The following is a 12,984-nucleotide window of genomic DNA, read 5'->3' as shown; positions in this document are numbered from 1 at the left end:
TTTTATTTACACCAGTTGTAGCTCTGATTGAAATATTACTTGTTTTTTTATTTTTTTAATGAGATTTGCTGAATACATTTTATTTTGTGTTTCAAGTGACGCCCATTTGATGCCATAAAAAGTTGTTACTCCATTAATTTCCACTATATTTCGCTATCTTTTTACGTACATCGAAATCACGTGCTTTTTTCATAAAAAAAAAATAATAATAATATACATTTTTAACAATGTGTGTTTGTTCCGATTTCATGTTAACTTATTTAAAACTTTCTAAAAAAGCTCTTATAGATGTAAGACCAAAATCGTACGGAATATAATACATATGCTAAATTTATGAAAAAGCCAGATCGTTTTTTTTTATACCTAAATGCAATTTTTTTTTAATTTATTCTATTTTATTATTGACAATATTTTGTTTTTAACCCACATGACTTTAAACTATGTTTAAAACTGTGTCGATCATGTTTCATGGAAAACGTTTTGTACAAAAAAATATAACATGATCATATATTATATAAAAATGTATGTGTCAAAAGTGTGTATCTTAACAGTGCATTAAGGGTTGTTTTATATATATATTTGTTAAACAACAACGTTAAGTATACCAATCAAATAGAGAGTATTTGTCTTGTGGTAATTACACTTTGTATATTTATGTACTTTATTCGGCGGACATTTCAGTTCTATTGTTAACTAGATGTTAACGGGTATTTTTTAATATTTTTTTTTTTTGCAAGACTTTCAGACACGCCCTGACGGTTGTTTATATTTTTCTCGCCGCAGACATTTTGAAAGAGCTGCGTCAACCGACTAAAATGGAAGACTATTGTCATGCTTTTAATATCCTGGAGTTCGACATTAATAGTGAAAATTTATGGTCTCCGCGGCCAGTTATGGTTTTTTATGTACAACGCAATATAATATTATTATATTAATATATCTATATGTGGACCAAAACAGTTTTAACGACCAAAAGCATCGGGTATTATAATTTTTTACCACGGATAAAATCGAAATGATATAATATGAAATCCACATTAAGTGCAACGAGATGTTGCCGGCAGTTAAAATTTGAATTTTAAATCAAAAGCCCATTAGCACCTGAAATCCGTTGAAATGTGCGTGCTCGTCAATTCGTACTTTAAACCGCGAAAAAGTATTCTACTATGTGCGGAATATTTCCAACTTTTCTGTTAAGATATAATAAAAAACGAAATGGCACTTGGTTCATTCGATGAATATATTATTTCACAATAAAGCCGGCGACGAGTTTATTGCAAAACTTGTATGACTATCAAAAATGTTTATACTTTTCTGCCGTTTACATGGTCCTCTACATTTCTTTTATGTTAAGTGTATAAAATAAAATGTTTAATGACAACAAAATTGAACAACGGTTTTCAATATTTATGTTGTTACTATAAATGTACAACGAAGTAAATTATAATCGAATATGAAGGGCACAGGGAAAAAACAGTAGTTGTCACATTATGAAAATTTTTTTTTCAAATAGTTTTTTTTCAATATATGCCAACAATTGTTTTTATTTATGTCAATAGATTGTTTAAATAAATACATTTATTGTTAGAGTAGCATTTAATGTGATTTTTTTTGTTCTTATATAACAGGTAGAGGAATTCACGAACTTTGTTTTTGCTATACTCTAAAATTTTCATAATGTGACAACTACCGTTTTTCCCCTGTGCCCTTCATATTATAGTAACAGTTTAAAAAACAATGTTTTTATTAAAAACTAGATTACCTTATGCATGATCAAATTCCTATATTGTGCAATTATAATTACAAATACAATTGTTTATGTGCGATGAAAAAAAAAATGACTCCGTTTACAACCAGTTGTGGCTGATTTTACAAAAAAACACGGAAATGAATAGAATGATAGTAAGATTTTGGTGGAAAAGACAGAGGAGGATTAGGGTGTCCGCCCGTATTTGTACTTGCGACAAAATAAATAGGTAAATAATATAGAAAATAAAGACCGCATTATATGTTAAATAAGAGTGACGTTCTGTCCTAAGACGTTTTGCATTGAAGTTCGCGTTTTAGACCATAACTCATAATAATAATTCACTCAACTGTTTTAAATAATCTCGCTTCTTGGAATTACATTTATTTTTATTAATAAAATAGTCTATTAAAGTATAATCCGCATAAAGTTTGTATTAAAAACGTTGTTTTTTAAGAAAAAAGTTATAGGGAAAGTTAAAAGTTTTTTAACGATGGGAAGTATATGAATAATTCACCATTAAACGTCTGTACGATGTATAAAATAGTTAGTAAAACGACTTATACATAAAAAAATACAAGTTGGTGTTTGCACGTTTACTCGAAATTGCATTATCGGCGCTTCAAACATAACTCGAAATTATCGTGTCGTCGCAACCGAATTTGGGAGGTGTTTTTTTTTCGTTTCTCTTGAAACTTGCATACTGAATACAAATAAGGTTTTCGCGTGTTCGTTTTCCATATCACCCCCGCCCACGCTGCACGACAACTCGTTCGGCCAAAGGTGGTTGAATGGACAAATTATTCAAATCGTTTTAAATCCAAAACGGTAATAACGTCTGCCCCGAGTCGGACTAACGTGATATATGATTATATTATTTTTACGTTATGCGAGTACTACTGGAAAAATAAAAAATATCGCACAACCTTAGAGGCTTATCTGATGCGAATTACACCACTTTACTGCATTCGGAAAAGCTTTCACGACAGCCTAATGAATATATATATATATATATATAATATAAATTAAGTGCGAACTAGAAACAATAATTTTAATTAGTACCCATTAATAAAAAAGTCCTATATTTTTTTACCGGTTAAAATTCTTAGGTACAGCTGCGGCGGCGAATCATTGATCCGCTCAGTCGATATATTACTTCTATACCGTTTCAGACGCACCTTACGCTAACAGGTCTACCTAAATAGAATGAAACAAAAGTAACCAGCCCGAGCTAAACTCTGATCCAAACTAAACGATTAATCTGGGGTGGGTTTTTTTTTTCATATTATTTTAACAACTCGAGAAACTATGTAGTATAGACTGGTACCGCGAGTCGCATGAACGTTCATTAAAAGTTTAACAAACCCTTAAACATAAAAAAATACAATACCTATTAACACACGTACATAGGTAGTGATACCTTAAACATCTATATACTGAATCGTAACTAGTCCAATCAATTTTAACGATCCATCAGTTTTGTTTTTTTTATCGTTTCCAATTAAAATAAATAGTAAGATTTAATCATTCTCTCAATCAATTAAAAAAACAGGCTATAGCCTTCATTGAAAATATTATAACTTATTAATGAAATAAATATGTGGCCCTATGAATGAAATATGAAATTTGTACTTACAATATGGCCACAAAATAATAATAATAAACTAAAGTAGGTAGACTATATTTAAATCTGTATTATTCTTTACATTTTATATTAATCTTATTGTACAAAACGAACTTTAATTGTACATAAGATTTTCGTTAAGGTATCATATAATTAAAAATGTACAATATGGCAACAGCGCTATATTTTATAAATTTAGTTTTGAGTTTTTAAAAAATATTTTTATTTAATATTAATATAAGCTTTTTATAATGATGTTTCAAATGAATTCATGATGTTTCAAATCATTATTTTGCAACAAAGCTCTGTCTCATTGTTATTTTTTAAATCAATCTAATGATTTCACTTCATTTAAATACAAGTTATAAAGAGATTACACAAGTAATCCATTCAATAAAAACACTAGTGTGTATACTGTTAAAACCGTTCCTATTGTAATAATTGTTGTTTTAATAACCATCACTGTGCTGTCATGTTTATCAAACTATTGTATGGTTCAAAGCATTTATTATAAAAAAAATATAAGAATAAATATTTGGTAGGTATTTGGCCTTAAGCCAATCAGGGCAAACTCACTCAGAAATGAATACTTCCTGGAATATCTTAGGTATGTATAGCTTGAATACACGACCACATAACTACTCTCAAGTAATTTGTATGCGTACCATTAAAAGTACACTGGCTCTACAGCTGCCGCCCTTTTGAAATAATCACTAACAAGATGTTTCTCGACATTCCAACAATGTTTGATGAACCTAATGTTTAAAGTTATAGATTTTTTTAACTACACATTACTCTATCTGTTCATATCAGCATGAATTCTGTAGATAAATATGTCAGGAATATTTTTTTTAATAGCATTTATATAGTAAAAAAAGATGTATGTTAATTAAAAACATTTAACTATTTTCAATAAAGTATTATACATATTTTTAGAAAAGGAATTAAAATTCATATCAATTGTCGCTGCGTTAAATGAGAGCAATTAATAATATTGCAAATAACACATATTTATCGTTGTGATATTGTACTAATCGATATCAATAAACATTTAGACATAGAAATATACATTGTTGTACATAATAAGTATATTAAATAAAAAAAACTGTTGCAAAGTTAAAATTTTTGAACCGTATTACTGAAAATATTTAATTCTAAAATACTATAACTTACGTTAACGTAATTTTGGTCTATTTTAGCGTTATACATCATGAAATCTCAACAAGAGTAATTTAATTATCTGTGATGTACTTTTACCGAAAGCCTTAAAAACGAAATGTGTTAAATCTTACAATTCACGAAAATATTTTTTGGATAAATTAAATTTATTGAACAACATACATCACAATATATCAACTAGGCAATTTCAAAAGCAAAAAAAAAAATAATATTCTCCAATTTACTATTCGTACGTCCTTATAACCTCGTTCTTTTTTACGCCCACCAAATTTATATGGTAGGTCTTTATTGACGCCCACGGGAATTAATTATAATAAAATAAGTTGTTTGTATAATAAGCATAGTCAGAATTCAAAAACATCGACGAATGGTTGTTTGTGCACTATTAAAACTAACAACTCTTACTTATAATACACCTACCAGAAAAAAGTTTTAGTCATTAAGTTGGAAAAACCCCAAAAGATAGTATCTATTTTTGAAAAAGTAGTACAGTCATCGTCGATAAGTAATTCAAATAAATCACAAAAAATAAAATTCAAAGTTTCAATAATTGTACATAATATATATTCGAAAATGTACACAACGCTATCTATCCGTGTGGAAAATAATAACTAATAAACTATTTTTTTTTATACTGGCTAGAAATATAATAAGTTATAACACATATTATGAAAAATTAACAATCAATGTTTTTACCGAGCAACGCTCCAAGACTACTATTGTTATGCACTGTTTAATTACTACATTTGTTATTCACGGTGTGACACGTTAACGTATTGGTCGTTGTTGAAATCCAAGAAACCTAATGTGTATATTATATCAGCTGTACGGTTATATTTCGATTACGTTATCTCGTCCTACGTACGACGAATGACAAGAAACGGTGAAGACAATCTGATAACAGTGCGGATATCGCCAGAAACGTTAGGCATGCCATTGCAAAGTTTAGCCTATTGCACTGTCGCTATTATTGTTATTTTGTTTTTTGTTTAATAACATTTATATCGGATGGTCTCGGGACGGATTCTTTTTAGGGGGTAGAGGGTGGTTTGGGCGCATACAGGCTCACAAAAGGAATACTTAAAATAGACGACGATGACAGTGAAAAAGACGAGAAGAATGAGCCAAAAGACGTTCGTGGAAATGTCGGGCCACCATTGTAGCTGCAGTCAGCGGGGTTAGTGTGTTCCTGGTCGTGTTAAACGCAATAATTCAGTTTTGACCTACATCGCCGCGATCAGACACGGTGGCACTTTAGGGTTTGGAGCGGTACTCTCTTCCCTCGTCCATCACACAAAAGCGCTTATCCTCTTGTGTGTATGTGTACAAAGGTAATAAAAACACTTCCCCCGGCCACGACTCGAGTGTTTAAAACTTTACTCGACAAACGTTTGTTTATTTCATGCGACAATCGTCTACGTAATAATAATAATAATAATATTATAAACATTGCGTAGTATCATGACGATGTTTTTTCGGGAATGGGGGAGGGGCGAATTCTGTTTTACACGTATCATCATAATAATGATGATAATAGAAATTTTCGAAAACATTCTGAAACCATATTTATGCTATTTATCTACTTATTAGAGCATGCCCGTGAAATTGTCGATAAGTGTACTTTGTGAGTGATACTAGTTTAAGGGACTCCCAAACGGTTCTGAAGAAACACCAAACATGTTTAAAATCTCGTCGGGTTTGATTTGACAAAACATTAAGAAAAGCAAAAAAAAAACGTTTTAACGTTCACTTATAAAAAAACTCTCTCTCGGAAGGCTGTACTAAATAGCTCAGTAGCAAAAAAAAATATTTTTAGAACCTAATATTAAACATTTTGAAATCGTTTTATTATGATATTAAACGATTTTATTAACGTTTTAATTTCCACATCTTAATTGTCAAAGAAATATGTCAATAACGTTCTTGTACCTAACGTTAGTAAAAATATTTTACAATTTGGAAAAGTTACAATGATTTTTAATTTTTTTAAATATACAAAATATACATTTTTGTATAAAACATAATATGTAGTTTGAAAAATATCAATAAAAATATATAAATACATTTCTCATAATGTAGTAATGTTATTTATAAAATATTTTACCAACGCTTATATCAACAGAATTATGACGTTCTAATAAATTCTCAAAACATTTCATTGCTACAAATTACAATTTAATTCGGTCAACTAGTGCATACACGATTTATATAATCTGTTCGATGACTAATTATAATTGATGTATTTTAAAACTTAGAATTAAAAACATGTAGAAAAATTTACACATATTTGAGTTGCCCGTAATTAAATACCAACACAGTTTCTCGTTTTATACCTATGTCGATTATGGAAATAAAGCTTTTATCTAGGGTAAAATATCCAAAAATAATAAAGGGAAAAAAACGGAGCATGACTTGCGCATATAATATCGCCAGAAAGGTATTTATTTTTCGCAGTCGTATTAATAATTATAATGTAGCCCTAAGCCGTAACGTTGACCTAAGTGTGCATTGTGTTCAGAAAATATTATAAACCGCGTAAATGTATTGTTCTCAGTCGAATATTTCACGTAGAATTATTATAATGCGGTGGTAAAGGGTTCATGTTTAGTACGGCGCTGTCCTAGATTGTTTTAATGTTACAGCTCGTGGTTTAATTAAAATCACCACGAAAGCCAAGATTAAATCGTACTTCACGTGTATATAATGCATTCAACATAATGATTGCGAATTCAAAAGGTCATGAAGGTACCCGGCGCTTTAAATCGAACACAATAATTATGTTATGTACAATAAAATATTGTTGAAAACAATATTTGTAAAGCACAATCGTAGAATTTACCGCAGACAAAGGAAAACATTGACGAATGACTCATGTCGAGTCCCTAAGGTATCGATAAAAAAAAAAATCCATAAAATTCAGATTATTAATTGAAGCGCATGAATCGGTAAAGTAATGATTTATGACAATTTAAGTACTAACATATCAAAAAAGCCAGCGTCGTATACGAAGGGGAAGATTTAATGTAACCATTCCTTCTTTTCCAATAACCATCGTTAAAAAACAAACCTTCTCAGCTTTGCATTGAAATGTACAATTTACTATAGCACATAATATGTTTTATGATTATTAATTTATAATTATGATTATTATTATTAATATTTAAAGACGTATATTTGTTTAGTTTTAGTCTCGTAGTTCATTTAAGTTTTTCATCACATTACATTTTCAAATATAGTTTTACTGTTTCTAAAACTGCTTGCGAAAAATTGTGTATACTGTAGAAATTACTTCTCCGAGAGTAGAATTTAATAGTTAGTATTGCTCCATCGATGTGATTTGAGATGAGTTAGTGGAAAGAATACATCATAAAATCGACCTACTCCATTTCAATGCTAACGTCGGTAATAACTATACAAGCGCTATCTTTGTAGGAAAATCTGTTCGATATTACATTTTTATGGTAAAATTATTTTTTTTATCCGTTATAGAATGTAAAGAAATGTTCACTTCTGATGTTAAACAAGCCGAGTATCCAAAAACCATACCCACGATTGGTCGTAACTAATAATATTATGGTGCTATATTTAGATTAAATAACATTTTCAAAACATACGCTCTATACAAAAACTACTCAAAGAAGCCCCTTTTTTAGATATTGGAAACTCTATTATGCTTTGTAATTCGAATATTATCCGCAAGGTACCCAATTAAAGTACTTATACAACAGTGGTCATTTGATATGCTTATAAATTATGGCAGGAAAGGTATTAAAAAAAAACCTTAATTTGTAAGGTATAATAAGATTGTATACTGAAAATAATGAAAATATATAATGTTTGAAACTTACTCAAAAGTTTTAGAGGACTAACTAGTGAAGTTTTTTTTTAACGAGATAAATCATTTGGAAAATAATTAAGTTATTAATTAATTAATACCATAGAATACCTCGGAAAATGAAACTATTTTGCGATTAATAAAGTTTGGGTTCATAAACATTATTACAGAATTTATTAAACGCTGCTTAAGTAGTGTTTCAATACGTTCAAACTTGATTTATAGCTGTATTTGTCAAGTGAAATGTTTATTTTTCATTTATTTCGTGCATATCGCCGGTAGTTTAATTTTTTTGGCACGTCGACCGACTTAAAGCAAAAAATCAACTAATTACACCATTACAACCAACATGTGTAGTTACACATCGCTTTTATCCCGTAATTCTGCACAGATTTCCCGTTAAGATATCCGAACATATCGTTAAGTTCAATATTAAGTGGATATCAAAGTGACATTTTATTAAAAGTATATAAAAAATAATCACTTAGTCATGAATAAAATAATCATACAAACTCGTAATTATGCTATAGTATAAGTGTTTTTAAGTATCTAACTATAATGTTTAATTCATTTAATATGTAGTACGGGCCTTTTGGGTAGCAACATGTCATTTATTGCAGCCTTTGCCTTTACCAATTAATCCTTTACCAACACACATAACAGTGACTTAAAATCTCTGCATGATATACATTTAGCTGGTCTCATGTTATTGTCAGTTATCAAAACTGCATTTATTTTTGTTTCATCCTCTACCTTTCGGCTTCGATATAGACCTGGGAAGGTATCGTTTTTATAATGGTGTGTTTCTATTTTTATTTGCGTGTCTGGACCCATCGATATCTTGTAAACCGCTGAACCGATTTCTTCAATGAGTAAAATTACACTCTGACCGTAGTCGATATTTTGGTTGCCGTGGGAGTGAATCAATAGTCAAAACTTATTTGAATATATTTTCATTATATTGTTAATTATGATAAATGGGTAACAACGGCAACAAATAATCATGGACCGACAATCAACCCTTATCATATCCACCCTTATACTAAAAATATTTTTTTTTAGCAATATATGTAATTACAATGCTTTTATTGATATTTTTATTTCTACCATTATATAGTTTTACATCGAGGCGTTTATTTGAAAGTAATTTTATCACTTGCTATTTTTTTCTGTTACTTTTCATCCGTATATCCGTATAGGCCATCTCACTACCATTTTATTGTAATTAAGTTCTAATAATAGGATACAATTATAATGTCTCCGACGGTATTATACGATTATATGTAAATTTTCATTATTAAATTTTACGTTATTTCATTTCAACAGAGAAAGTGTCCTAGTGTATAATATCGTGTTGGGAGAAAAATATTTTTAAAATGTATTGTATCAATAATTAATTGTGTAAATATGTTTTTATTGGGGGCATTTGAATATTTAGTAAAAAAAAAGTATATATATAAATAATGAAAACCAATGATTGATTACTTTTTCGACGTTTCATTTGACACTTTGAATATTTCACGTTTATTGTTTTAAGTACTATGATGTATTAATGTACACATTATTATACCTTCCATGCAATTAAAAGTTACACCACACGTGTCATTTTAAAATGTAAATTAAAACAGACAACTCTAAGTACTTACGTTGTGAGCTCGACCTTCTGATGATGTTCTCCAGGAATGTGTTTTGAGGGGCGACCAGACCTCGTCGGCCCCCTGGCATAATGGGACCACCTTTATTACCCAGGAGGAGGCCGTTAGGTTGCGTGGTGCTTGGATGTTGTTACTGCTTCGGCCATAATTGGCAAAATATATATATATATACTTAAATAAATACGGATTTTACACTCTTACGTTATTAAAACGACAGACTGATGCGGGATTCACATCTTATAAAAAAAAAAAAAAAATATTAAAACAACAAAATATATGACTTGAGTTTAAAAAAAAAAAACCGAGAAAAAAAATTAAGCGTATTGAAACTTTTTAAAATACATGGCCGAATTTTATTTTTTCTTCGAAATAACTTAATTAATTGTATGTGTTGTGTGTATTGTCCAACTGCAGTTTTTGTCAGCCGCAATCCAAGTGTTTGCGTTTGTGCTTCTTCATAATCGACAACTCCGGATATCAAGTCGGAACACGGCACGGCTATGGGCTGCGCACACCTTCATCGGGCACAATCGACCCTGTTGCTGTTCGGCGACGACACCGGACGACGACGGGAGCGGGGAACGGCGTTTCATCTTCCTTCGGACATCTTGGAACATAAGTTCCTAAGTCCTCCGTCGATTGGCCTCGGGCACGGATGACGGTCACTGTGGTCGAGGCGAAGCCGCCCGTCGGACTTGAGCTCAAGAGTCAGCATCGAGTACGTAATTGTAGTGAACGTTACCAACACATGTCCTGAAAACATACAAAATTATTACAATCAACGATTTTTCTTATCCGAAATTCTACAATACGCCATGTTATTTATCATATTTTCAGCGGATACAACAAATAACACGAGTAATATAGGCCGCCTATGGTCATGCCCTTGTAGAGGGATCTCAAGAAAAAATTGTATCCATTAGGATGGCACAATTTTGATATATGTCCAACTTTTGGCGGAAATAAGACTAACGGCATTAGTTGAGACTAAAATTCTGATATGTTTTTTTATTCGTATAAATTTATTCTTTGACTGTTTGATTTTTCTAAAATTCGATTCACTATCACTTAAAAGTTTGTAGTTACAAACTTCATTTGTGTTTGGTGTCAAAAAAAAAAAAAAAAATCGCTTAAAAAATAACTTATTTTATATAAGACGTCGAAAAAAATTTAACTGGTGACCAAAAATAATGAATACACCTTTTAAACGCCATTTAACTTGTTGGTACTTTGAATGTAAACGTTTAGTTTGTAGTGGTAACCCCAAACTAAAGAAAAGCTGGAATGTCAGTCGTTTGATGTAAAACATTTACGGTTACCTTTGATCCCAGTTTGCTTAACGTACTAACAGGGCGTAAATATTTGCTAGCGCACATATTTTACTCTTTAGTTATTTTGAACTTGAAAGCTCAAAATATACCTACCACCTATTGAATTTCTAGGATGTCAGTAGTTTACTTTGAGTAAAGCCAACAATAATATTGTGGAATCAGTACAAAACGATTATATAACTTTATTGTACCTATACAAATTGTGTGTCGTAATGACAGATAGGTACTTATTGATTAAACTAATATATGCAGTGAAATAGATTTTTTAATTTTTAAATTTAATTGCTATACGGAATCTCCGCCGAATTTTCTATATTCGAGCAGTGGTTATACATTTGATTGCGTTTCAGCGTTAAAAACATCATTGAAACACTTCCTTGCTGGAATTGGATAATATGTGAACTGGCCTACATAGTCAGAACTTTGTATCAGGAATTCGACTGTCAAGCGGATTTGAATTAGTCATAAAAAACAAGAGACCGCCCGAACATGGTTTTGTCTTACCGGGTGGAATTCTATCCATAATAAACTAATTTCAAATCCCTCGATAAGGTGAGTTCCTGTAGTACCCAAGTAAACAAAGTGATGCAGAGAATTTGCGTTGTAATTGTGGCAATTTCGACGCAGCGATTCCAGTTTATCTGTTAGTTCTAGTTGTCGGTAAATGAAGGGTATAGCTTGGGGCTATGGCTTCTACCAAACCTGCTAAAGTTATTCCAATATTATAGTATTCGGGCACGGAAGTTGGTCGAAATGTGTCAGAATATCCTAAGAGAAACTTTATAGTTTATGGATAACACAATATGAATAATCATCTATACGTCGTCTTACTATATTATAAATAAATATATATTTTATATATTTATTTATCTATTTTTAACGTAGGTATATACATATTTACATTTCTGCGCCTGTGTTTTATTATAATATGTTTTTATTCGAATCATTCTTAGTTTGAATATACCTTTATAAATATATTACAATAATATTAACTTCATTATAATATTACAATGCATAAATCTGAAAAATATCATTCATAAATAAAGAATGAGCAAATTTACATAAAAAGAGTTTTTTCGTGAACGGGATTTTATTGCATTATTGTTTTGGTTACAAATGCTGTCAGCGAGTGGCTAAATTTCAAGTTAACGATAAATAATCTTGTAAAACAAATTTTAATAGTTTTAAAAGAACATAATAAAAAAATAATCAGTTTAAACATGTAAATATGGTAGATAAATTTAATAATTTTCACTCTGGCATTAGTGTGTGTATTTTGTTAAGAGTTAACAAACAAATATTTGTTAGTTCAAAAAGTATGGTTTTTTACAACCATGTCTTCTGAAGGATGTGTCTTTTTTGTGTCTGGATATTTTTCTAACCTTTGAATCATTCATGTGTTATATTTCTGCTTAACTTTGTTTTCCCAATGAAATACTTGAACAGTTTAATAATTTAATTTTAAACCGTAGAATTATAATTTAGGTTGCTTTCATGCAGTGTAAAAGGTAAATAGAAGAATTCCTTTTAAAACTAAATACTGTATATTTTTCGTCAAAACTCGTAATTCTTAGAGCGGAAAACCATTAACATTGCAATACAACTTAAAAGTA

General features: G+C 30.3%; 1 protein-coding gene across 3 annotated transcripts in view; it reads right to left on the bottom strand.

The window, feature by feature from the left end:
- Nucleotides 1-12,984, bottom strand: part of LOC126846101 (potassium voltage-gated channel protein eag) — a 92,400-nt gene that overhangs the window by 26,154 nt on the left and 53,262 nt on the right. For all 3 annotated transcript variants that reach the window (XM_050585233.1, XM_050585236.1, XM_050585234.1), the window contains exon 3: nucleotides 10,032-10,793. In XM_050585233.1, the coding sequence (XP_050441190.1) occupies nucleotides 10,032-10,110 (79 nt within the window). In that variant the 5' untranslated portion in view covers nucleotides 10,111-10,793. The remainder of the gene's footprint in view (nucleotides 1-10,031; nucleotides 10,794-12,984) is intronic.

This window comes from Adelges cooleyi, unplaced genomic scaffold (assembly GCF_023614345.1).
Source record: "Adelges cooleyi isolate 19-005CV unplaced genomic scaffold, UGA_ACOO_1.1 ACOO_flye_CR_arks_rails_tigmint_CR_PRNA_9, whole genome shotgun sequence".
In the NCBI taxonomy this organism is placed as follows: Eukaryota; Metazoa; Arthropoda; class Insecta; order Hemiptera; family Adelgidae; genus Adelges; species Adelges cooleyi.
The sequence above is the reverse complement of the archived record's forward strand: the minus strand, read 5'-3'. Positions and strand labels throughout refer to the sequence as shown.